Below are 27200 nucleotides of genomic sequence, written 5' to 3'. Positions count from 1 at the left end.
AAGGTGGCTGTGGAAGAGGAGGCTGGTGGCGAAGCAGTGTTCTTGCTGCTGTGGCAGGGGCGCACGATGTACAGACAGCGAAGGCTGGCAGTTCTCCTTGTGTCCTCTGTTCCTCCGAGCAGGAGACGATGCACTTCCCGACGATGCTGTCTGTTGTACTGCCCTGTGGCTGCATGCTCTGAGGTTTGCCAAGGCCCCCATCTTCAAGTTGGTGTTGTTCCTGAAGAGCCAGAATCACCCACCCAGGTTTCCTCTGAGACACCAGGCAAAGGCTGTCTGGATGGGTCAGTTAGCCATGCGAATACCTGGCAAGTCTCGGTTTCCTCTGACAGAGATAAGGATCTTTGTGTATTAGGATCCTAGTCCACTCGAGCTGCTTAGTGATGTGCTCAAGAGCTTGGCCCAAAAATAGTTGCTAAAGGGCAGGTGGGAGAAGGACTCAGGTCAGGGCTTTCGTAGGACGTCTTTGAAGCCAGGAGGAGGTGCCAACTGCAGATGCATGATGGGTCTGTGCAAAAGGCTGGGTAATACTGTCCCACTCAGCACTTGTGCAGGTGCCTGTGTGCCCTGGGGACACGATGACAAAGAAGGCTGCTACCTTGTGTTTTGCACTACTATAGGGAAATATATGCCCAGACTGCCTCATCTAAGACACTTGTTGTTTGGCTCAAACATTCTGGTTTACTGAAAGGACAGTGTGGGTTTTTTTATCTTTCAGTATGCCATCTGGGTTTTTTAAGCATTTGTTTGTTCTTCAAGCTTTTCCTCCTTGTCCTGCAGGTTAAGAGACTTTCTCCAGAAGTTCTGTTTTGTGAAGCACAGCAAAAGCATAGAAAGGAAAGTCTGTCCTTTCTGCAAAGAAGTAAAAGATATGGGGCAGGGGTAGAGGGTGGAACTGCGCATGGAGGTAATGAGAAAGCACCAGAGAACAAGTGATCTTAGTGCATCAGTAGCTGAAGCAGGTGACTTCTAGGCATCCAAACAGAGAGCCTCTTGGGAGGAAGGACCAGCTGCAAGCAGGACATTCCCCATGGCTCAGAGGGGAATGTTAGAGCATTTGAAGGGATGTGGGAAAGCCAAAGCACTTTGTGCTACTGAGAAGAGAGATTAAGTCAAAGTCGGAAGATGGTTGCAGCCACACTGTTGCATGAGTGTTAGAGTGTCTACAGAGCTGACTGTCAGAAACAGTGAAATACTAAGGCTGAAAGGGAGCATGCTAAGCGCAGACGGTGACTGCTCCGGCCTTGGTTTGACATGTCCTATGTGTCTTTCAGGCTGCAGAACTGCTATGCTTCTGCTTGTTCTGTGGTTACCTCCCAGTCACCCTCTGGAAAGGGAGCAGATTTCCCATCCTACAAGCTCTAGCTTCCCTCAGAAAACACCGCTTGATTGCAAGGGCACTTGTTTTTGGTTCAGAGATGCTGCTCAGAGGCAGCTATAGCAGAAGCATGGCTGAAGGAGCAGTTTTGAATTGCGTTGCATAAGAAAGCACAGCCAAGAGAACGCTCAGCAGAGGAGCTCCTGAAGGGCTCAATTTTATGGCCCTCTTTTCTGTCCATTGCTGCACAGGCAGGTAGTGAAGTGGGCCAGAATGGCTTCCTGGGAGGGGAAGAGACATCAACAAATGTTGGTCCTGTCCTCTCATCCTTGTTAGAAAAGATGAGTTAGGGGGAGTGTTGTGAGGGAGGGTGCTGAGGAGAAGAGGTCCAGTTTGTGTTGAGGCAAAATGTTTTGTGCCTAATTTCTGTCAGCTTCCAGCCATCTCTTTTATATCTTGTTATTCTGAAGTTAACTCACTAATATTTCTGCTGCAGCAGAGCTCCTGCTATGGACCAGCAGCCCGCTGTCCTGTGCACTGTCCCAGCATAACAGACAATGTCCCCGATGCGCAGAACTTACTGTCTGAGCAGGAGACACGAGAGAGGAGCTCAGGACACAGAAATCTTGCAAGCTGACCAGAAGACACAGTGTGAAAGGTGGCTATAATAATTCTGTTTCCTTGCTGAAGTACAATTGAAATACAAAGAGTTGATATTCTTCATGACTTCTTGTAGATGCAGACATATTTTCTGTTTCATGTTGTGTTTGGTTCACTTGCAGCCCACAGTTCTTTCCAGCGTTTGAATGAGTAATGAAAATGGTATGTGGCTACAGGCTTTCTGTATCTTGGAAGGCACAATGTTTAAGTGGCAAATTATCTGGTTTGATAGAGGAATCGCAGGCTGGCAGGTTCAGTTTGGGGTCTGGAAGCTGACCTAGCCTTTGCATCTTCAAAAGAATGATCGTTTTTAGGTGCAATTCAAGTCACAATGAATTAACCAGATAGATTGGGCCAAACCCTTCTAATGCTGTAGTTCTTCAGTTCAGTAGGACTAAAAACATCCTATCAACAGCAGAGGGTACACGTACAAGGAGCAGGCTGGGTGAGTTACCATTTTTGTATTGTTGAAGTAAAGCTTTTAAATGGAAGATCCAGGAGGAGCCACTCACTTTACTAATTTCTGGAACAACATATGTTCACAGAGCTCCAGGACTAGTAGACATCAGTACACTGGACCAGTTTTATCAGAGCCAAGTTTGAGCTTACGACCTTGGTTTAGAGACTGCTTCTGCTAGTGCAAACAGCAGTGTGCAGCAGCTTGCACTGGCCACTCAGTTTCCTGCTTCATTATTGCTCTCTGTAGAATTTCTGTGGCTGTATTAATTTGAGAGGGCATCTGTCACAGAGAGGGAATACACCAGCTCTCTGCCTCCCCAGGGCAGCCAGGAGTTGGCTGTAAAGTTCAGTGTCATGCCCTGAAGTGTTTGGCCCACTGAGGCTGAAGGCTGTGTACTTGTCCCTGAAACGATGGTCAATGGAAGAAGTGCGTCTAGTTTGGATCCATGTACGGGTGGGTGTTACTGTTCAGAGATCCCAGACTAAAATAGAGAAGGGCTTTCCTGTCACTACGTACGGCAGCTTTCTCTTGTTAAGAAAACAGATCACTGGATCCAGAAACCATGAAAAAGGAATACAGAGGTTACTGGGTCATTCTCTGCCGTGAGACGCTAATGCACTATGACCATCAACATGGACTAACCAAAAGCACCAGACAGGGGAGACTGGATGGGCAGGAAGAATCAGAGTAAGTGTTACAGATGTTAACATCCTCTGTTAAAGCACGTGGTCTTCCCAAGGTGCCAGTGGATCTCTGTGTTACAAAAGAGTTGTGAATTGGTGTTGATAAGTCTGAACAGTGTCTGGAATATTTCCTCAATCTTTTATCATTCTGTTTTCCTGTGATTTCTGTCACTTTCAGGTAGATGGAAGATTTGGAGACTAACTTAATCCAGACGCGCAAAGCATGTAGAATAGAGCAAATGGTAGCAAAATGGCTTCATCGCTCTCGGGATGGTGCATCCAGGTAAACATGTTTTTTTGTGAAAGGAATATCAGTTGATCACCTTTGATCAGAGACAGCACAAGCTTGTTCCCAACAAACAGGGGCAGTCACAGGTTGCAGATCTTACTCATTGCTTCAGTTGTTCTTGGGAAATATGCATACAGTAGTCCCTAGAAAAAAACAGTGATGTTAAGCATTCCCCTTGGTTTCCAGGGACAGATGTTCCTGCTTTCACCCATCCTGGTTTTGTGAGCCACATTTGCAGAAATACAATACTGCTCAATACGAACAGTACTTTTCTTGAAGATGGGGTTGTACTTCTCTTTGTGTCTTGCCATTGGCCCATGTTTTTAGGGCAAGACTGGGTTGCATTTACAAGGGATCCTGGCCCACAGCTGCTTTACTTTCCTAAGGTCTGTGAATCAAAATTAAGCTGGACTGGATCCTGGCAGAAGCAGAGAGCTGTAAATTCTCTCACTGCCTTGCTGGGTAAAGGTGTTGCTGTGATCTGTGGAGGTCAGGGCTTGGTGTGGGGCACACGTGGAGTTCTCCCTCCATGTGACCACTGGGCTGGGGTGGCTGAAAGAGTGGTGGTTACAACCAGCTGGTGCCACTGGTCTGATGTCTTCAGCTTTCTGTGGAGCCTGAGGGATCACTGCTGGCCTGTACGGTGCAGAGCCACCCATGGGTACCCAGTGAAGTGCTGGCCTCTCTGTGTATTGGTGCAGCCCATTGAAAGTGGGGGTGTGTGTATGTATGTGGAGCTATGCACCTTTGATAAAGAGATTCTATGATCTTCTGACTGTGTCTTAATTAATCACCGGCTTCTTGTCTCACAGGGGCAGAGTGTCTGTGACAGACAGCACCAGTGATGACAATGGCCAGCCTGCCAGCCGTGTCAAACTTACTGTCACAGTATACAAAGATGTGGTCCTCCATCACTACGGCTTTGAGATTTGTCCAAACCTTCCTCTTACGATTGCATCTGTCACTGCAGGTAAGCACCATTTCCTTCTCCCTACAATCACAGGTGTGAGAAGCCTGAACTGTCCCAGATGGCCTTAGTGATAAACTCCTGCCAGGTATTTATGAGTTTCTCAGGTACCTCTGGTTGGCATGCGATCCTTGAATACTGAGCGCAAAAGCCTGTGTGCCTGTGGTGCGCGGGGTGCTTGAACATCTACCTGATTCTGATGGCATGGAAGAAATTTAAGCCAATGGCGCTTCACTGCTAATCCTTCGCCTGCACTCGGACACGGCTGACCTTGAGGGATGTGAAGAGCTGCTTCAAAGCAAAGCTCTTTCTGGTGTTTTATCTGAAGTGCAAAGGGAGAATTTAATCTAATCTTAGAGTTCTTATTCTGCAGTGGCCCCAGTGATCTGTTGTAGAAAATGCTCTCTGTGCTTACAGCCCTGTAACGTCGGGAGGATCACTGCTAGTTACAGGCAGCCCAGGTGAAATTCTGCTTAAGTCAAGCAGATCAACTCTTCCAGTTATAAAAGGGAGGGATGTAACTCTGCTTTTAAGGTGGCTTGGGGGTTTTGAAGTAAAAACTATGAATCTGTTTTTTATTTACCTTTTATTTTTTTAATGGGTGGACAAAAATGCCTGCTTTTTACCTGTCAGTGTGAGTGTGACAGCCAGAGAAAGACTATGCCCAAGCCGGGCAGGTAGGTGCTGTGGGGAGGGTGGCTGGAGGGCTGGCCTGGGCTTTGCCTCTGGTTGCCCATGTGGGCTGTGGCAGCCCCCATCTGCTTGGGGGAACGGCCTGTCCAAGTGCTCGTACTTGTGCGATGTTTAGCATAAAGGCACTACAGTATGGTCGCTGTCCTTTCACAGTGCTTTTGAGTGAAATTTTCTCTTTATGCCCCTTCCCATGTGAAATGTGGCTAAATTAGCTGAAAGTCTTGGGGTCTCAGAAGTGGGGAAGAAGGTTTTCTGTTATGTTTTTCTTTTTTCCTAATCAGAAGGAATCAATATTTTATTAAAACTGAGGCACAGAGAAACCTGTCCTTTTACGTCCTGTCTTTTGCTGTGGGAGGCCACAGCCAAAAGCCCTGTGTTTAATTCCAAATGATGGTCTTTGTGTTTTGCCTTTCATGTATGCTGCCTGGTGCCGGAGTCTCCCTGAGGGACAGGAGGCAGGTGCTAGGTGGGTTCATGGGCAAACCTTTCTGGCAGAGAAATTCAGTAGTGTGCCTCAGCAAGCAGGCTGGCCATGGTGGAGCTGGGGACTGCATGCACGCTTCTCCTTCTCAGACCAGAGGTCCACCTGCTCCTTAGCCCCTTGGATCCTGCGACTGGTGCTCTCCTGGAAGAAAAGCTCAGAAACCATCTTTTGCTCTTGTTGTGGGTCCTCCCAGCAGACAGCGTGGTTAAGGAGACCTCCTCCATATTCTCCCAAGTGGCAGAGGGGAGTCACCGTGCTGGGAATCCAGCCCACATCTCCCGGGGACTGCTGCAGCACCTTGGTCTGGATGGTGGCATGCAGGAGTGCCGAGCCCTGGCCTGTGTGCTGTACGTGGTCAGCTGCTGGGTGTAACCAGCAGGGTCAGGCCAGGGTGCAGACCCCGCAGGGAGGGAGCGCTGTGCTGTGGCAGCTGCCCAGGCCCCAGGAGGTCTCTGTGGGTCCATGGCTCGCAGATGGGCAATGGGCAAGGCAGCGCTGCTGCCCCCCAGTCCTCCTGTGGTTTCTGGAGAGCCTGTGAGCCCTCCTGCTGCACCCTGGGCAGGCGGTGTCTGAGGACTGTGTGGTGAGCTGTGGCAAGGGAAAAGACGTGCACAAGAGTGATTTTCTGTGGCGCAGGGGCAGCTTGTGGGGCCAGAGGACAGCCTGGGCAAGGCGGCATGGAGACGGGCAGTGGTACACCAGCTGGCATCAGGGCTCAACGTCCTTTGGCCCCTTCTTATTTTGCCATCCAGAGGCAGTTGCTGAGGCAAGTGGGTGCCGGGTGCGAAGAGGAGCTTGCAGTGAGCATCCCCGGTGGGAGGAGGTCTCCTGCTGCGGCACCATCGTGACTAACAGTGTGCCGGTTGCCCGCAGGGAGCACCGCCGAAGGGAAGCTGCAGCCGGGTGACCAGCTCCTCCTGATAAACTCTACCGCAGTGGACGACGTGTCTGTCGAACGAGCGGCTGAAATCATCAGGTGTGGTCCCGCATGGCCCATGGGGACGAGGTGGCAGAGGGCTGAGAGGAGAGGTGTGGGGACTGGGTCTCACCAAGGGTTGCAAAGGTGCATGGCTGTGTGGGGCCGGCTCCCCTCATGGAGGAGGACCTCGCCGCCTCCTGGGGTGCTGTGCTCGGTGGGTGCCTGCCCCACAGGGATGAGTCCACCCTGTGGCTGAAGGGCACAGCAGCCCAGGAGAGAGGGGTTCCCCCACTTCCTTGTACCGTGGCGATGCTTGGTGGGCTGCGCCCTGCCTGGCTGAGAGCCTTCCCTCGCAGTGGGGTGGAGGGTCCAAAGGCCTGGCTGGTGTCGTCTGCCGCGACATTGGGGAGGAAGGCGCAGGCAGCTGCTGACCCTGGCTGACTGCATGTCTCTGTTACAGGGAGGCCGGTGACGAGCTCCTCCTAACCGTCCTGCGCTGCACGTCGGTAAATGGCCTTTCTTCAGCACTCTCAGCACTCCCAGCAGCCCTGCCCCAGATGGCCACGGCCGCCAGTGTGGCTGGCAGGGAAGGTGGGGCGACTGGGCTGGCACGCAGGACACAAGGGCCCGACCGAAGCTATGAGGGAGCTGCGAGGGTCCTCTGCTTTCACGCACGCCCTTCGAGGAGGTTTTGGGGGGAGTCAGTGGTAACTCCTCACAGCTCCCCTGGGTGCAGGGCCAGGGCGGCTTGCGGAGCCTGTCACGCAGGGAGGCTCGCTGAGCGGTTTGAGCCCATGCTGCCTGGAGCTGGAGGCTCCATCAGGCGCTGTGAGGGCCCAGCGGGCTCCGCAAGGGCCAGGAGGCTACAACGACTGGGATGGAGGCAGGCCTCCTCAGCAAGCTGTGGCCAGCCCACCAAGAACAGCGTGGAGCGCTCCCCGCATGCTGGGGCTGTCTGGGCCATGGGGACCCCCCGGACACGAAAGGCAGGTGCCGAGGCTGCAGGCCCAGCATCCATCCTACGTGCTCCTTAGAAGCTCTTGAGGTTTTCCTTTCTGAGTGCTGGAAAAATTTATCCCTTTTTATCCAGGCTCCATCTGGTTAAAGGCTGGGACCTGGGCGTGGATCATACTTTGGGAATAGAAGCAAAGTTTTACTATGGAACTTTTGTGCTGATTGCCCATTCCTGCAGCATAAAATTCCCCAGAAGGCATGCACTGCCGACATGATGTGTTTATCCACGTGGATTTCAATGTGTGTAAAAACTGAGCTGCAAAGCAAGGACAAAATTGGGTTTGTGTGCTTTTTGGCTTCTTGTGGTGTATGAAAGTGGCCTGAGGGGGATTTCCCCCCTGCCCCACCCCAGAAAACATTTTGGGAGTGTTTTTTGTTTGGAGGTTTTTTTTATTTTGATTTATTCTTAGAAACAGGAATGATGATTCCTTCAGAAGAGTTACTGGAGCTCTCAGGCTTAAGGTCATGAAGTTTCTTGGCCATTCAATAAAGGTACATTAAAGAGAAAATCTCTTTAAATACATTATTCCTGCCCAAAGTTTCCCAGGTGTTGGCATTCAATGGATGTGCACAAAGCCAAAGTAACCAGAAAAACTTTAAGCAAACCCACTGAACAGTGGCTTCCCTCTTTTGTTAACCTGATCTCCCTTGCCGAGTACATTGGCTGTCAGTCTTCCCAGTGCTTGATCTGGCTCTGGAAATAAAGAGAAAAATGAGAGTTAGTTATACGAGACCTGAATGCCTGCCAAAAGGGGGAAAATGCAATGGCTTTTCAGAGAGAAAAGGATTTGGAAAACCCTTCACAGGATTTGGAACACCCTTCACAGGCCTTCATGCATTGCCGAGAAGCAAATGGGGCACGAACCCATTTTTGTTTTTTCCTTTGCAGGTCACTTTAAGGACACCTCCAAATACAGCCAAGGCTGATCTTGGGTTTGGGGTTGGCTCTTGCCCCACTCTGAAGGCAGCTGTGCTTAGAGCTGAGAGGTAACGCCTCCCATCGACGGATACCAGACCCTCTGCCGGGGCTGCTCTGGCCACACTAGAAGGGATGTGGGAGGCCTTGGCCCTCCTCTGGGCAGCGGCGGGGCGTGATGCTCCGTACAGCCCGGCAGACTCTGGAAGGGCTTGCTGGCCGAGCACAGAGACTCCTGCCTGCCTCCCTTCCTCCATCCTTGCCAAATGGCCTTGGGGCCAGATGGGGCTGCGGCAGGGTGGGAGGCACCTGCGCCTCTGGCAGGAATGTAGGAGTTGCTCTACCTCAAAGTTGTCTGGGAGGATACTGAGGGATACTGCCTCCATTCTTAGGGAATATCGTGCTTTACAAGAGCAGGACGTTTCGGCACAAGAACTCAGTGGTTCCTAGGCTCGTGTGGTGTCTTGTGAGCTTGGTAGGCCCCTGTCACGGTGAAAGCATGGTTATGTGACAACAGTGCAATGAAGTCAAGTTGCCTTTTTAGCCTTGGGCAGTTTTCTTAAACATTTGCAATATGAGAGTATGCTCTAGAAACCCCAGCTGAGCTGGGAAGTGCTGTATACACGGCTGTGTTCTTGTGATACAGTGACAGGGGTTTTGTCTGTCACTGCAAGGCACTCCGCATGCGTTGGTTTATGGTACGGTGTAGCCCCACTGCAGGCCAGCTGTTGGTAGATTAACAGTCGTTCTGCGGGATCCTGGCTTCATTGCAGGAGCTGGGGAGATGCCTAAACACAGTAACTGGTTAACACGCAGTGAAATTAGGAGTGTGTACAGCATGTGTTGCACACGTGTGCACTTGTTGGACAGCTGGGTTTGGGTTCAGAAGGCAGCAACCACCCAGATAGGTCAAAAAGGCATGTGGCAAGCCCAGAGGTTGAGAAACTCCTAACAACACCTGTTCCTGTAAGTGCGAGGCAGTGTGGTGTGAGCAGCTCCAGCATGGGCTGTGATCGCACCCCTGCCTGTGCTGTGGGCCTCTGCCTCCTGTACGTAACTGCAACAGACTGAGCTGCTAACCGAGTGCTGTTGTTTTTTCAGGGCGGGCCTAAGTCATCGTTTCTTACTGCAGAGAAGAGGGCAAGGCTAAAAACAAACCCCGTGAAAGTACGGTTCGCAGAGGAAGTGCTGGTGAATGGACACACACAGGTCAGCGGGGCATGGCTGCAGCCGGGCGCCGTGGGCGCTACATGCTGGGAAGAAATGGGTCACTCCTGCGGACAAATGCTGGGCTGGGTTAACGTGGCCAGGACCTACAGAGTGGCTGCCCCCTCACTGTGCTAGTCTGCCCTGGGTATGCATCCAGGCATCCGGTCCCAACTTGTTTCCTAGGGTCACTGGTGATCAGGGGGAAGCACTGGCATCTCCGGAGGGTTTTATCTTTGATTTGCCTACTTAGACTAATGAAAAATACCTGCATGTACTACATTTGTTCTTTTAGCATCAGGTAAACTTTAAACCAGCATTACAGAGCTGTGGGATGTAGTAGTCATCTATTGAGGTGCTAATCTCTCTGTAGTAAACCTAGACTAAAGCTTGGGCATGACAGATCCTAACCCTAAAGATGAGAGGTGAATCCTATTGTACATGCCAGGTTTATTTGCTGCCAAAGTAGCTGGGGTATCTCTTCCTGGCCTTCAGCAGTGTTCAGGTAGCATTGTGTTCAGAGAATTTGGTACTGGTGACTTTGCTGTTAAATTTGACATCCGTTCTCCAGCTGATAGGGTGACAGCTTGTTGTGTTTCATATCCTTGCAGAGGGTTTCAACAGAGCACTCACAGCTGCCTCCATAATAGACCATCTGTAAACTGAGCCAATCTGTTCTTAGGTGAAACAAGATCACGACTCACTGGAGGAAAGTCACAAATTTATCACAGGGTTCCTAGCACTGATAACAAATGAGCTGGGTAGATATGGGTCTACCTGTAGTAGAAAAGGACAAGCAGTGAGAACAATTCTAGCTTCCCTAAGTAAGAACAGGTCTTAAATGTTTCCTTTTTCTTTCTGTGTAACTTACTAAGCTCAATGTGGTTGGGATGGACTGTGGTCAGTTGGGAGTCTTTAACTCTGTTGAGTTTACCTTTTTCCCTTTGGAATGAAAAGTTTCAGTGGTCAAAATCCCGCACTCCTGTCCCCTACTCATTAATGCTGCTCAGTTGTTCAGGTCTAACCAAATCTTGCTTCTTTGCACTTTGCAGTGATGATGAACCAGCCACTAGGCCCTTTTCTTCTTCTCTTCTAGGCTGTCTCTTGTTTCCCATCTCTGGTGGTAGGGAGCTCTCCTGACCTAGCCCAGGCAGAGCCTTCGCTGTGGCAGGCGCTTCCTCTTCTCCCCCTGCACCAGGGCAGAGGTGCAGCCAGAGGTGCCATGGATGTCACCAGCCTATTAGACAGGCACAGTGTGAATGCTTTGGCAATTGTGCCTGACTCCAGGCATGTTGGGGCCCCTTCTCCTTCTCTGGCCTGCTCTCCAGAGCAGGAGAGGGTCAGGTGTGACTCCTGACACGTTTGCCAGTAAGTCTTTCTAGTCTCTGGGATCTTTTCCTTCCTGCCAAGTTGCTGCCAGATGTGCTGGAGCTGCTGCAAGGCTCACCTCTACTCTACCAAGGGCTGTGTTTACATCCCTCAGATATTAATGACAGGTCTGTCTGGGATCCTGCCTGAGCATTACGCCAGCGGAGCCACCCTTCCTGACATGGAAGCCAGGTACTGGACCCCTCATGTGGCTGGGAGATGTGGCACACAAGCCACAGAGCTCACAAGGCAGGGAACAGGGAAGAGGAGGATGTGCTCTGGAAGTGGTCCCAGGCAGAGATGACTGAGAGGCCTTAGGCAAGGCTGGTCGTGGGATACAGCCAGACCTGAAAATGCCAGTCTCTGCTTTTTCTTATAGCTGGAGGTTCAGGCTAGTATCTGCTTGGGAGCTGCCATAGAGCTGTTTCAGCCAGAGGTTAGGCACTGATGTTGCAGCGCATGGAGGTCTCAGATCTGTGCCAGTCACTTACCGATTGCGAGGCAGGTCTTGAGAAGTCCGAAGAAGGCGCTTCCAGAGGGAACGCTGTACTCTGCGCTTCCTGCAAAGCCTGTATCAATATTCTGCTGAGCTAAGTTAATCATACTTTGCAAGTGCAGAGGAGGGATGCAATCAATATATAGTTTGCCATTCATTTAATGAGAACATAAAGGTGAGAGAACTTCGTTCGGGTGTTGGGGTCCCACTGGTCTTAGCTTCCCTTTTCACCACTTGGATATGGACCCTGTTTTGAACAGTAAAATACTGGCACAAAGGAAGAGTAAATAAATTTGTTGCATATTTATGACTTCTTTCTGGAAAAGCACTATTCACCGTAGACAGCAGCTACTCTGCTTGAGTGTTTTAGAACTGCTCTCCTTTCAGCGGACTGATGTATTAAGACAGCCAAAATGGGTATTATGGCCCTGAAAAACTGCAAAGCCTCCTGTTTCAGTAAATATACTACTCTTGTCATCTTAATGGAGCATTGCTAAATGATCTTTGTGGCAACTGGAAGGAAACCAGAGGCTGCCTTCTGCAGCTGAAACCTGAAACTCCAGTTTGGAAACATAAATTGTTAATAAGTCTCCATGCTATCCAGCCTCCATTTTCTGTTGCAAACTATTATGTATTTCCATATAACTGAATGATATGCAAAAGACAGGTCCCTTAGGATCTGCAGGTCAGCATCAGTCAGTGTATTATTAGAAGCAGTGTGCCTAGCTGTAACATGGAGTACATCAACCTTGCACCAGGCAAAACAGGACAGATACAGCTGCTTAAGTCATAGCAGAAGCTTTCACAATTAATTCATAGTGGTCTATTAGAGCCTGCAAAAAAGGAGAGAAATCCCATCTGGGTGTTCTGGCTAGCTAATTGGATCTGACCAGGAGGGTGGTAATACTTAATTTGTGTATGAATTTCTATATAGATTTCAAGTTCTGCTGTGTGCTGGCTGTACAGGGCCCCATTCATATGATAACCTGCAGCTGTGGGACCTACCAGAGAAAATGTGCAGTTGGTGTCAACCAGCATCACTTTTCTGAAATTGATGGAGGACCCAAAGGCTGTCAAAGATGTGGTGTGTTGCGCTACTTAGCATGAAGGAGTTTGAGCCTGCACTCAGAAATAGTGGCAGTGTTTGCTCTTTTTTCTTAGTGATGGCTGTAGGCAGCTTGAACCCCACAAAACGGAACAAGGGAAGGAACAAGGAACAAGATTCAGAAGTGTTTTATGTTTGTTCTGGTAGTACTTCCAGGGTATATGGGCTGTTTATCAAGAGGGACCAAGATTGTGACATTTATAAGGTGTTGCACAGCAAATGAAATATAGGAAAGATCCTCTTAGAAATGCCATTCTCAACTTTGAGACTGTCATGACAAGTAGATAAACTCTTTAAGATTGGAGGAAAGTGCTGGTCCGAGAACATAAGAAAGATACACTGAATGGGCAGTCCAAGGGTGGAGGAGTAAACCTTCTCAGCACTGAACAACAAGAAGAATAAGGCTGAAAGCAAGAAGGAAGCTGCAGATGAGCTCTACTAAAGGACTAAGGTGGAAGGCTGAAAGGTGCAACTCTAGACAGCCCCAGAAGGACAGAGGCCAACTTCCCAGACCCTTCTCAGAGCACCCAATGGAGGTGTTTTTGCTATGGGAGTCATTGCCTTGTCTAATGCATTTGAGACCTATCTCAAGAAACTCTGGTGACATCATCTCCTGTTTGGTGAGCCCCAGAGTCACAAATATTAGGGGAATGCTCAATAAAAGTACCACTGCATGTTTAGCAGAATCCTACAGCCTTCCTGTGGTGTGCAAGATCTATTCATAGTAGCATGGTTTTGGGTAGCTCTTGAGTTGAAGTCATGGCTGCTGCCAGTGGGAAAGTGGCAGGGTAGGGGTTAGTGCTGTCCGGTGCCCAGTAATGGGAAGATGTCTTTTCTGGGAGACATCGCTGCTTTTCTGGTAATGAGCAGGGAGGGTGGCTCTCAGCTTTCATTATATGCCATGTGGGAACTGAACAGTGAGCATGTCTGGGCTATGTGCAGCTATTGCACTGGCTGGAGTTTTATGGTAAAGGCATTTGTTATGCTCTCTTTCCCTTGTTTTGTGCCAGAAGCATAATCAAAGAATAAAGCTTGGTGCCACAGAAGAAGATTGCAAAAGCAGAGAAAGATTTTCATTTATACTAGGATGCGCTGTGTCAGGTGGAGCAGCCTGATGCCCTGAGGCCTAACGTCCAAGGATTAGTGCTGTTGCTTTTGTTCTGCAGGGGAATTCTCTTCTTTGTATGCCCAATGTTCTCAAGGTATACTTGGAAAATGGACAAACGAAGGCTTTCAGGTTTGAGACGAGCACTACTGTGAAGGTAATGATGCTTGGTTGTGTGTCTTTGTTCCCACCACCTGGATTCAATTCAGTAGCAAAGGTGCATGCGGTGGAACTTGCAATCTCTTGGTTGTTTTGGCCAGCTAGTGGGAAAAGGATTGCTGGCTGATGCTGAGCATGCTCGATTTTCCATGCCCTTCCTGCAGAGGAAGCGTTGCTTTGGTTCACCTCTGTTTTCTTCTCAGCAACCAGTTTTCACAGAACTTGCAGGAACTTGGCTATGAGACCACTACAGCTTTGTAAAGTATGATTGAAGTTGGGCAAGAGAACAGGTTGATGGCGGACTGGCAAATCAGCAGCTGTCCACACAAATGTTGCTTTCCTTGGAAACCACACGGCAGAATACAGAGGAGGTTGTTTAATATATCAGTGACAATGTGCATCCCTGAGAGGGAGAACAAGTCTCTTGGCTTGGGACCTGGAAAGTGGAGTCCAGGTTTGGGTATCATGTGAACTCAGCAAGTGCAGTTGTGCCAGTTGTTACTTAAAGTGCCTGTCTGCGTTCCAGCCTCATGTCTGCACTGATGAAAACATTTCCCTGTGGAGACATGAAAACTGATTAACCCCGTGAGATGGAAAAGCAGTACCACCTCCCTAGGATCACTTGTGCTTGGAGGCATTATAGACAAGTTACAATCGTTCCCTTCAAAATACAAGGTGCTGCTCTCCAGAGCCATTAATCTAGCACTTCCCATAATTGCTGTGTTTAGACATAGGCTTACAAACGTTAAGTTTTTCTAGCCTGATCTTTGGAGTTGCTTGGTGTTTATGTTGGAGTTAATAAGATTTGCCTGTGCACAGTGATTGGAGGCCGTAACTTCTTTAAAGGATATATGATGTCCTGCAGCAGTGCAGTTGCTGTGGAAAAAATGCATGATGGACAGACATTCTGGAGTTATTAGGCTGAAAGAATGTTAAGAGGAAAAGCAAGGAGATTTTATTATTAAAACTTTCCTCAAAAAGAAGGAGTTTATTGTCTGGTTCATCCAAACTTCACAGAACTGTTGTGGTCTCTCATGCAAGTAAGTCTCTGCAAGTCTTGTGACTTGCAGGGCAGAAAAAAATAAAATAATGAAATAAAGCAAGGAACTGGAACAAATTTTTCCCTACTGGAGTTGAGTGCAACCCTCACCAGCTTCCTCACAGAAACACCCAAATGGGCAAAATGCTTCCTAAGTTAGGTGTTTTCAAAAGTTCCTCTGCTGTTTGAGAGATCCTTGCTTAAAACTGAGATGAGTCAAACATTTATGCTTACCTCAAGAGGCTTGAGTGAGTCAAAGGAGTTCTCTTTCAGATTGTACTCAGTCAAGCCTTATGTAATGTTTTCTGTTTCCCAAAAATAAATGTAGTTATTTCCATGACATTTGGCATTCCAACAGAATTCTCCATACAACTGAAACACCAGTTTCAGTCAAATTTGGTAAGATTTTTACAGTTATGCTCTCAAATTCTTGCTTATTGGTGGGGAGAAGTGGTTTTTTGCCAGTTCTTTGTAGTTTCTTCAAAAAGTGTCGTAGAGTTCTAGGAATCTAGAGTGGTTAACAGTAAACATTCGGATCAAGGGTGACAGAAAGTGCCCAACACCACCAAACTAAAAACTTGAGAGACCAAAACTTTCATCATGAAACAGCCCAGGACATGCAACTCTAGGAAATGGATTTGATGCCTGTTACACCTTGAAGTTTGCATCTTACTGCACTCTTACCACAGCAAGCTGCAGTTTCCCTACCTTATCCTCCAGACCTACTGAAATGTGTTGTCCTCCCTTTATCTGTGCTTCTTGTGCTTCCCCTGCAGTTCCCTTGACTCCCTTCCTTACCAGCTGGCTGGCATCAGTGGACATGGGTGGCCCTGACCACTGTCCTGCTGACTGCCTGGCTGGCATATTCGTTCGTTGCTCAGACATCCAGCTGGGATAGCACAGCAGCTAACTGCCAAGCTTGTGCTTGGTGTCCCAAAGAGGTCGCCATCTCCTGTACCTCCATGTCTGATGAAATTGCAGGCTGTCTCTAACCTTGAGACCTCTGTCATTTGTCGAGGTCAATGTGTTCAGAAGATGTCAGTGAAGAGGGAAAGGCAGTGTATCGTATAGGCACTGGTTTCCTGTGAAACAGCACTAAAAATTTCGCTTGGTGTTGCAGCACCAAGCATGTTCTTGGCTGCAGAGAATTTTGTGTCTGGCCACTGCCATTTCAGTGCTGTCCCACACAGCTGCCAGCGTGTAGAATCATCCACATTCATGCAGTGTGCTGGCAGTGCTCAGCAACTGTGTCTAAATTCTGTTTGACCATCTATGTGCCTTCCCTTCCCAGGACATTGTTCTCACCTTGAAGGAGAAGCTCTCCATCCAGAGCATCGCGCACTTTGCCCTCGCTCTGGAGGAGCAGTACAACGTGGCAAAGATCCACCTGCTGCATGAGGAGGAGCTCATTGAGCAGGTGAGGAGAGACCCTCGCATGCCCCTGCAGCTGTGCTGGAGGGGGGCACCAGCACCAATGGCCTGTGGCCAGCGAGGTGCAGAGAGAGCTCAGCTCTGCAGGTGTCGCAAGAGGGAGTGAGCTTGGCCCCATCTCCAGAGGTGCTGTCCTCTTCTCTCTGCCTGTTGCATGTGTTACCACTGCATTAACCAGAGCACCTGGAGAAATGGCGCTTTCAGAAGCATCTCACTCCGTTTAGAGAGCCCACAGAGCAAAACCCATGGGCTGGTATTGCTTGGACCGTGTAGAGCAGTTGGGGATGAGCATGCTTTGTGCCACCTGTCAGATAGGCCCATCTACAGAGGACTATTTGAGACAGTCTTAAAATAGCTGTGTACCCAGCTATTTACAGTTCCCTAGGTAGTCAGAGAGTTAACCCAGCCAGATGCCACTTTGATTAAATTCTAAATCAAAAGTTTGTGTTCTGCAAACATGAGGTTAGCTTTGTTAGTAATTCTGTTCCTCCACTAGTAATTCTGGGCTAATCTAATTTGTGAGAATGTGCCTACTTGGGAGTCTCATCTCCACACTGTTGACTTAGTTGGTTGGTGATCCACTGTGATGCAGAGAAGTTTGGTAGCTAACACTATCCAACCACTGAGCCCATGTGCCTGAGAATTTCTGCTTTGTTTCAGTTGGTGAGCCTGTATGGGATTTGCCCAGAATGAAATATGCTAATGTATAACCCAGGGGTCTTAACATTGTACTGACATTATAATGATGATGCAAGTGTCTGTTTAGGGCTGCTGTATCTTATGACTGAACTTAAAAGCAGAGAAACTTGCCCCGTCCTCTGTTATTATCATACAGCCTTGAAGTCTCTGTCCTGGTTATACTGCAAGTATATCAATGGATATTTAGTGAAGTTTTGCTGTCAAAGGACTTCCAAGCTACCACAGAGAGAAGCAAAAGCCAGAAAAAGAATCAAATAACAAACACTAGCAATGTCTCCTTCCATTTGCTAAGGACAATGGCTAATCTGCAGCCATCCCACTTGCCAGTAGCTTTAAATGATTTCTGTGAGTTCATACAAGCCAGAGGCTTACTATGCATTTATGAAGGGAGGGACTACAGCAATAGTTGTGGCATGATGCTGTTTGTCTGTTGCAGGTGGTCCAAAAAAGAGAATCTCACGACTACCGGTGCCTCTTCAGAGTTTGCTTTGTCCCAAAGGATCCCTTAGACCTCCTGCAGGAAGACCCAGTTGCCTTTGAATATCTCTACTTGCAGGTGAAATTGAGGCATTCCATGCTTCAGGATCTCTTCTCACCCAATTCTCATTTCTGCTTTAAAACAAAGCATGCTTCAGGCCAGTTCAGTTACATGAATGTGAAATGCAGAGCACTTAAGAACAGAGCATTTGGATTCAGCGTGCCTTAAAGTCTTGAATCAACTTAATATGCTTGGCTTTTTAACAGAAGGAGATTTAAATGAGCTGGGTGGCTCCCTTTATTTGATGCATGGTAGTTACATCAGAGGTCTTATCCTGACTTCTTGAGCTCCCGTCATCATGCTAACTCAGCTCTGTTTGTTCCAGAGCTGCAGCGATGTGCTTCAGGAAAGATTTGCTGTGGAAATGAAGTGCAGCGTGGCATTACGTTTGGCTGCCCTGCACATACAGGAGAGGATCTATGCTTGTGCTCAGCCACAGAAAGTATCCTTGAAATACATTGAGTAAGTTCCCAGATTTCTGTGTTATGTTGTGACTAAGCCTGGCAAAAGAAGGAGCCAAAGTGGCATCAGCTCTTATGTTTGCCCAGTGTTTAGCTCTGCATGGAAGACTGTCTCTGATCCAAACAGACTGCAGTCTTTTACTGTGCCGGACATTTTAGGGCAAGGTAGCTTCATGAGCTTCAGTGTCTTTAACCTGCTGAGCTGCTTGAGTAATATGGACAGTATAACATCTGAGCATGTCCCTAAGCAGAGGGAGGTTCTGATCTGTAGCTAGAGCAGGGACATGAAATTGCAAATCTCTCACATAGTTACGGTTACCCAGGCTGCTCCTGCCAGTATACTAAGATTTGCACGCTGTAGTTAAGAGAGAGGATAATCGTCAACTTTGCACAGCCAGTACTTTACATCTCTTTGTCCACCAGAACTGTATCAAAAATATCTAATTTCAGTATAAGTGATAGGTCCTGTGAAGTAATGGGATCTGGAAAAAAATACTGAAAAATGCTTTCACAAGCAGCAGATGTACTGTGCTGCATGTCAGTGCTGTTAGACCACACTTGCCCTAAAGAACAACCCTGCTTTAAGAACTTGTGATGGGCCAGTCATTAAGTAACAGACATTTGTGTGGTAACTGCACCATTGAGCCTCCGCCAGTAATCATACAGCCAGACATACCCAACCATGCGCAGTTAGTGGAGACTGACAAGCGACTACAGACAACTGCAGCATTCTTAGTTCCTGGATATTTAATGCTTGGGCTGAGTAAACTCTTCAGCAGAACAGATGGCCCGCATTTTTGGGTCTAGGGAACTGGAGATATTAAAATGTAATAACCTTGTAACCAAAGTAAAGTGAATGTAAAGACAGAATCTTCAGCCTCTGGGTGGCAAGGACAGAGCAGGACCATTATGCTGACTACGCTTGTAGATTGTCTCTTGTATAACCATGTAAAAAACAGGCATTCTGCATGAAAGCATGTGTTCCTCCAACCCCATCTCCTGACCCAGTAGCAGATGCACGCAGAAGTGAATTCGAGTGAGGCAGTCATGTTGCATGAGCTGTCCGGACATGTTACAGCACCCTAAGGCTCGGTGCATCCTGGACTGGCCTGGTGCCTTTGCCCTTCTCTGCCTCTGGCCAGCTGCCCTTCTGCACATTCCTGTGTTGCTGGGGGACAGCACAGCTGGGACCCCCTCTGCTCCCTTCCCATTTTTCTGGCAGGAGGGACTGGGGAATCGAAAACTTCATCTCACCAACTTTGCTCCGAAACATGAGAGGGAAGGATATCAAGAAAGCCATCAGCTACCACATGAAGCGGAACCAGGTGCTGCTGGACCCTCGGCAGAAGGTACTGTGTGTCCTCGGGGCTGAAGGTGCCTCCCAGGATGGCGGCAGCATCTGTCAGGGCCGAAGAGGCAATGTCTTTCCTCCATGGGTCTCCTCTCTATGGGACCACTTGGGGCTTTTCTCCTCTCTTTTCCTCTTGTAACTTCCTCTGCTGTGCACACACTGTCATTTCCCTGCGTAGTGTGTTCTGTTGCAGTTTGCTTGTGGGTTGCCAGCTGGCACATGTGGTAATGTGGCATGGTCCTGTACAGATCTATTGCCTATCCAGACCAAACTAGATGTGTTGGTCAAATACTAAGTCCTGTATGAAGAGGACATCTTGTAGCCTACAGGCTGCCTGTCAAACCTTATTTGTCTGTCATGTTTCTAAACAGTATTTCTTCTCTTGCAAAACGAAGCATATGCTCGCAGCAGTCCAAGTGCGCCTGAACTACCTGCAAATACTGGGAGACCTGAAGATGTACAACGGGAAGATCTTTAATGCCACTCTGATGGTACGAGTGCTGTTTATTTATGTAATTGGGTTTTGGCATACTGTCTTATTGCCTTGCTTTGTGCATCTCTTACTTGGCAGTGTACTTGGAGAATAACTGCAAAGACAGGGCACAAGAAGCAGTTTTAACCCTTTTTCTTCCCCAGTGGGTAAGATCATGTCTTAACCAAAGCAAACCCTGTCTAAAGAAGAAATGTTTAAATATTTTTCTAAATTGATTGTTGATGTGAGACTAGCAACCTCTTACTGAGTCTCCTTCCCTGTCTTTGCTTTGATGCTTGTAGAAAATGTAAATTAGTTCTGGTGATGCTGTTTCAGCCAGCTCCAGTCATACCGCTTTTCCCTATGCTGGGACATCATGACAAATATTGGTAAGGGACTCCACTAGGGTAACTCAGCATAGTTCCATGGAAGCGAATAACATACCAGTCTACACAATAATTATGCATATTTTTCTAATTGAAAGTTTTGACTCTTGCTCTTCAGACAAGCTCTGTCCAGATTTTGTATGTCGTAAAGTACTTAAGAGATTTGGGGGGGTTTCAAAAACTCTTGAAAAGATATTGGCCACGCTTAAACCTTACTGTAAAAAAGAACACTGCTCTTTTCAGAAGAGGCTTCTTGGGTTTTTTTTTGCCCGTCCCCACTTGGATCTGTACTGGACTGTGGACCGCAAGCTGTTTTGTACAGAGAGCTGAGCAGTGTAGGTAGGTCTGTACCAGAAGAGGACCTTACTGATGGGTTGCAGTAATGCTTAGACTTGTGTGCAAACTGAAATATTTCTGCCAAATTATACGGGCGTTAATTCATTTTTTTAAGTGTCTGATCCTAACAGAAACTGTTTACATGTCTTCCAAAACAACAAATGCCTTCTTGAAGTTTCTAGCCAGCTGCAGTAGGTCTCGCTAGGTCCATCTGGCGCAGCCTGCCAGGTGACACTTCTGATAGCAACCTGCTGCTGACCACCTCTTTGGATCTGCTAAGTGGCTGGTGCATCTCTGGGGCCACCTGCCTTGGGGGCACAGGGAAACTGGCGGCCCCCAAGCCAGAGAAGAGAACGGCCGGGAGCAGGTGACCTGACAGCCTGTAAGTAATGAGGGGCTCCCTTTGCAGCTGGTTACAGCCCAGTTGTAGAGTCCAGTGTTAAAAGATACCACACGAGATTGGGTGGCTGAGGAGTCCCTGCCCAGCACAGGTGAATGGGTTCCTGCTCAGATTTTGGCTACAGATTTAACCTCTTTCTCTACAGCTACAGGACAGAGAATCGTACGTTGCCTTGTTGGTGGGTGCCAAGTACGGGGTGAGCCAGATTATCAATAATAAGCTCAACATCATAACAAGTCTGGCAGAGTTTGCGAACATCAGCAGGGTGGAGCTTACAGAGGAGTCCGAAAAAGTGAGCATGGTGAAAATCTACCTGCAGGATCTGAAGGTAAGCAGTGCTTTCGTGATGGCCAGCATGTGGCTGTGTCAGGGCCAGAGAACAAGGGGGGAAGTCATTCACACCATCGATTCTTTTCAAAATCTGACATTTAGCTGATGGTGTCATCAGTACAAAAGGCTTAGAACAGACTCAGAAGGGAAAGCTTGTAGGAAGAATATGAAATGACTGAAGAAAAGTGATTTTTCCTACTGTCCTCCATCAGTGAGATGTATCAAAGAAACAAAATGCGAGAAAAACAGCTTCTCTTCTTTCTCTGTGCCTCGTGCAAAAACAGAGTGCTCTGCAATGATGGTGGTACAGGAGAGAGGGAATGTCTTTGCAGTGTGCAGCATATTCCTGCAGGTTGTGGTACAAGCAATATTTGTCTATGCTAACATTTTTTACTGTTTTCTTACCCCCCTCTCCTCCCCAAAAGCTGCTGACTCTGCTGCTGGAATCAAACAGTGCAAAAGATCTTGTCTGCCTCATCATTGGCTATTACAGACTGTTCGTGGATGCAAATGTCTCCATATTTACCTGGGGAGAGAAAAAACAGCAACTGCACCGTGTCTCAGCTGAAGAAGGTTTAAAAAAAGACCAGCCATTTTTTTGCCAAAGGATGGGGAGAAAGTGGGTGGATCCTCCAGCATTAGAGGTGTTATTCCCTCCTGGGAATAGCATCATGCTAGAACAGTAGCCCAGGGGTGTGCAGTGGCATCTGCAAATTATTAAGACTGTCAGCCTTGGTGCAGGCAGTCCCAGCTTTCCATCAACCCCAGACATGTCGGGCAGGGGAAGAGCAGCAGTAATTGTCAGCTTTTCCCAAGAAGTGAAGGCTGTGAGTGCCTGTTGTCGAAATGGCAAACTTGTCACTGAGCTCTTTTACCAACCTCCTGAACAACTTCCCCTCTGCTGGCATACCTTGGCCAGGAGAGAGAGGATTTGTTTGCCATGCTGTCCCGTCCCTCGTCGGGATAACTCCAGCCTCATAGGAGTTGCAGACTGAGGCTTTAGGCAGCGAGTTAGCTGGCCGCTGTTCTGCAGCTCCCTCTGGTACTGCTCTGCAGTAAAACCAGGCAAAGCAGGCAGGAGGGACCAAGCCTCCACTGTCAGGTAATGGTCCTGCAGGTCAGATTGCATCTTCACCTTGTTTGCTGATAAGCAAATGAGGGCATAGCTCTCTGGGCTTTCAGTCCCTGCTGCGCAGACAAGTTCATAACCCTTGTCTGGCTCTTCCTCCTTGCCACCGCAAAGGACAGGCTGATAGATGTGTTTAAATCCCAGGGTACGAATCTCGAACCTGCAGTGACTCCGAAGACTCCTGGGAGCTGGATTCCTCCTCAGAGCATTGCTTGGACACTCCTATAGCATACAGCAGCGCCTATCCTGTGTGCAATGAGGAGAAGCCGGGAGAGCTCCACAGCCTGGAGAAGGACAGCACAAAGCCCCAGGCTGGAGGGAGTGACCAATGTGATGGGGGTGACAATGCAACAGACAGCACATCCGAGGCTTCAGATTCAGCCAACACCGAGAGCCGAGGGTTTAAGACAAGTGGCTCCAGTGACTCTATGGATGCACTGGAGGAAGATGAGTTGGAAGCTTGCTCTTCCTCTAGGCCAGAGTTCTTCCACTTCTACACACCAACAGTGCAGGAGATGAGCAGCTCAGACAAGAGCTTTTTCCCCATTCGTGCTGCAGGAGGCTCCAGCAAGGCAGAAACCAGAGACTACTTCTGTTTCTTGCAGGTACCACAGGCAGAGGAGCCTGTGGTGAAGCCTGTGTGTGAAGACAGCCCCTCTGAGCAGAGAGGGGAGGACACTGGTGCATCTGTGCTGGAGACCAAGCTGTCTGAGGGAAACACCATGGGCTATTACAGCCTGTGCTACAGCGTATCCCGTGCAGGCAGCGTGGAGAGGAGCAACATCGGTCACAGCCCTCAAAGAAGTCCTCGGAAAGATGGGTCTGCCCAGGAAGAGGCACCATGTGGAGCAGAGCGGATAGCAGAGGCAAGCGACCTCATTTTGGAGCCGCCCCCAGGCTTTGGTGACACCAGCTCTGAGGAGGAGTTCTATGATGCTGCAGACAGGCTCAGCCCTCCGGATGCCCTGGCAGGTAAACCCTCACCCACTCGCTGCAGGTCACCTTCCTTCCACCCCCTGGGCTAGGGTGCTGCCTGTTTCCCCGTGTCAGTCTTCCTGGAGGGATCATCTTTCAGCTTTTCATAGTTATCCCAAGATTTTTGAAGGACCTTTCAACACCCATTCTTCATAAGCCACTCCTCAGCAGAAATACAGTGGATGTGCACACAGGGGTCAGAGCTGCAACTTTGCAGGGAGATTTGTCATCACATCCAAGCACTGGATCCCAGAACAAGTCAGTTTTCAAATTAGTTTGGCATTCTGGCAAGTCCCCAGGTTTCTGCAGGAATTCCAGAATACTGATGTATGGCTCTGCCTGATCCTGAAGCCAACATGCTGCATGAGTAAGTTCTGTGCATCCTTCTACGTAGGCTGAACCTTCAGTGATGAAAAGAGTGATGAAACAGAACACAGGAAAGATGTGTGTCCTTGCACTGACAGGGAGCTTTATGGCAAATATTGCCACTGTTAGGCAGTACATTCACTCTGCTATCTTCCTTCAATCTGAGGAGAGCTAAAAGCTGGAAAACATTATTATTCCATGCACCCCCAAGATCAAAAATAATTTTCGGGTCAGGGGCATGTTATGGAGTTGGGTCAAGGAGTCCTGTGGCTGAGCAGCTCCCTGGTAGTTGTATTTTTTAAGAAAGAAGAGGATTCTTCTTTCTGAAATAACCAGCTCTTTCAATGTTAACTGAACTTCTTAAGAATTTGTTTTGTGTAGTTAGAACAATTTTGGCTTTTGCGTTCATGCACGGTAACAATACCATGTTCAGGCATAAAACTGTAATCTCTGGAAATTTTTATCATCTAAGTATCCAGGCTGGAAATTTCTGATGTTTCTATTCAATGTTAATAAATCTACAGCTGTAGGCAGTGCTCTCTGTAGCTGCTGCCAATATCACCAAATTTAGCTTGAGAATTACAGCTCTACCTGCAGTCAGATCAAGTGACTCCAGTAAACAAGGGGAGAGACTATCCAGCGCCCTTCATCACTAATCCTGGACTTCAGTCTTTGTAGCCACAGGCCCAGACTCTATTTTTCTTGCCATAGCTGATTGCAAGTAGGTGCTTGATCATAATGTAAGAGACAGTCTCCTTTGGCACTTGGGAGCCAGGCTTTGCTGCCAAACATTTATGTCTGCAATTGCAGGACCTGTGTTAAGAGTTTTTTGCATAAATGCATGGATATTCTGCTGCCTGGGGCTATTTCCTGACTTGTATGGTTTTTTTCTTGCCAGCAGGCTACAATATGACACGCCGGGAGGGTAGAGACAACTCCTCCGGGATCCTAAAGAAACCAAGGTGTTACAGCTTGGGGGAAAACCAGATGACAAGGCAGACAGCAAGGGAGAAACACAGAAAGGAGAAGGAGCTGACATATGCCAAGAGCCTGAGGAAGAGGAGATCTTTCCTGAAAACCGATTACACCTCGCAGGTCACTTTCCCCTTGGCTTTGCCAGGCTCTCTGCAGAGCTGCTGCTCTTGGCCACCACCACCACCACCACTCCTTGCGCAGCCCCCCGCTCCACCCTCCCCAGAGGACATCGAGAAGGATGCAGAGCTGGGACTTCCTGCTGCCAGCCAGGCCCAGAGAGACACTGCTAGCACAAACCCCTCCTCTGACCTGATGGAAATGGAGCCTGATACCATGGAAACAAAATCAGTGACTGACTTGGTGGTTTCTTCCATTGCAGCTGTTCGCCTGCAGGGTGACCAGCACCGGGAGGAGAGTGCAGGCATTGCCATACCTGTGGACGGTGGCCTCCAACCTGCAAGTGCTGGACATCCACCTTTCCTGTCCCTGGAGGAAGCTGTGCCCCTTCCTGGGGGACAAAGCAGAGCTGCCCGGGCAAGGTCCTCCACAAAGACAAATACTGGGTGGCCGAGTGAGGAGAGCTGTGTGGCCACCAGAGGCTGGCTGGCCCGAGTGGCACTGGAGGAGGTGGGTGAGGCGATGGCAGCCCAGAACAAGGCTGGCGATGCATCCCCGTTCCTGGGCCAAGAGGTGACCTGCCCTGCTAATGGACACACACTGCCGCCATCAGCTCGTGGCCACGGCGTGGCCTCTCCCCGTGAGGTGGCCCAGGACCAGGAACTGCTCCCCACTGCTGGGAGGCAAGGAGCGTGTGAGGAGCCTGTCCCAGCTCCCTGTGAAGAAAGAAAAGCTAATTGTGACAGCTGTGCTGAAAACAGCAGTGACAGTGCCTTGTCACAGGCAAAAAGCAGACAAGCGATAAACAAGGAGGCCTTATGGAAAGTGCACAATAAAAATCACATAGGTTTTCCAGATGCAACCCAGCTCTTAATGGATTGCAGCAGCACTTCAGGGGTTTTAACTCGTCTCTCCTGGCTCTCATTTGGGGTGAGGACAGACCTCACATCACCCAGCCCATCTCACGAAAGGGTAAATATCCCACTAGAACTACCCCAGCAGACCAGCGGGTGCCTGGGGGCTGATGCCGTCAGAAGGGAGATGCAAACGTCCCCAGCTGGACCGCCCTTTGAGAAAGAGTTGGTAAGCAGCCAGGGGCTGGATGCAGGAGAGCCCAGAAGAGAAGCAGGAAATGTGGCTCACGAACAGCCACGGCCTGTTCAGACTCCCCTTCCCACAGAACAGGCTACTGAGGTGAGGAAGGACTCTCCTCTGACTCCATCTCTAGGGCTTTCCGTCTCCTCACACCCAATTCCCTTGGGCTCACTGGGGAAAAGAGCGGGAGACCACAGGGATTCAAAACACTCCTTCCTCTGCTTTAACCACAAGAAGGATGAGCAGACCCCTTCTGACCCCATCATGACCAGGTCCTTGGATTTTTCCGCAATGAAGAAGACATCTCCACCACAGCTTGGGATGGACAAGTGCAGCTGTCGGCTGTCCTATATCAGCTGCTTCCACAGGCCTGATGACAGCGGGGAGCATGAAACCACCATCCCCATGTGCAGCATGTTTCTGGGGCCCCTCACCACCCCACCATCCAGCAGCCGCAGTCTTCCTGGGACCCCTGTGGGCAGTTACCCAGTCTCCATTGCTAGGGATGTGGCAGGGCGGGACCTTCATGTCCAAGCCCTCAGCCAGCTGAAGGACCAAGCATGGATGAGCCCTGCAGATTTCCCTTGCTTCCTAGCCTACACCACAGAGCTTCAGGAGGTTGTGGGGAAGCTTTCTGGGAACCAAGCAACCCACCGGCAAGATCAATGTGCAGAGCAGGGCGCTGAGAGCAAGGGTGCCCTTGGCTTAGCTTCCTGCAACCTGCTGTCCAGTTGCCAGGAGCTCCTGAAAACAGAGCAGCCCCTCGAAGAGCTGCAGGGTGCGCTGAGGGTGACATTTGACCACCTGGTTCAGTTGGCAGTGGCCTGCTTCCAGGTGACGCACTGCCAGCTGTGCAGGCAGAGGCAGCAGGAGCTCGGGGCCGCGCTCGTGCACGTGGTGGGCACCTACCACCAGCTCGTGCAGGCTGTTCACCAGCAGCTTTGCAGGCAAGGCTGCCCAGATCTGGGTGCCAAGCTCCTTGCCCGCCAACACACAGCCCTTACAGCTGCCATGTTTTGTCTCCTGCAGCAGTTCAGGGTACCCCCGTTGTTGTGACGGGGTTTTTGGTGGCACATGGGCGCACTGGGTGGGGAAGAGCCCAGCCATGTTCCCTCTGTCCACTATCAGGCTCTCCTGACAGGATGCTTAGCCCCACAGCTCGAGAATGGTCACAGAAGGATGTGTCCGTGCGTGTCAGCTTAGCTCCACCAAGAGCCTCCCTGTCCAGGCGGTGGTCATGGGGCAGGGCATACCACCC

General features: G+C 49.2%; 1 protein-coding gene across 1 annotated transcript; it reads left to right on the top strand.

The window, feature by feature from the left end:
* Positions 1–3303: 3303 nt before the first annotated feature.
* FRMPD1 (FERM and PDZ domain containing 1) lies at positions 3304–26998 on the top strand (the record flags this gene model as incomplete). The annotated part of the gene is made up of 16 exons (XM_082336234.1): positions 3304–3404; positions 4223–4380; positions 6428–6530; positions 6934–6979; positions 9505–9612; positions 13745–13840; positions 16173–16298; positions 17448–17567; positions 17875–18011; positions 19233–19359; positions 19757–19852; positions 21101–21283; positions 21711–21858; positions 22559–23386; positions 24657–25357; positions 25631–26998. 16 exons carry the CDS (start codon positions 3304–3306, stop codon positions 26996–26998), a joined length of 4446 nt encoding a protein of 1481 aa, XP_082192360.1.
* Between the last annotated feature and the right edge of the window lie 202 nt (positions 26999–27200).

This window comes from Platalea leucorodia (assembly GCF_965183815.1).
Source record: "Platalea leucorodia genome assembly, chromosome: Z".
NCBI lineage: Eukaryota > Metazoa > Chordata > Aves > Pelecaniformes > Threskiornithidae > Platalea > Platalea leucorodia.
Note: the sequence above shows the minus strand (reverse complement) of the source record. Positions and strands in the feature narration are given on the sequence as shown.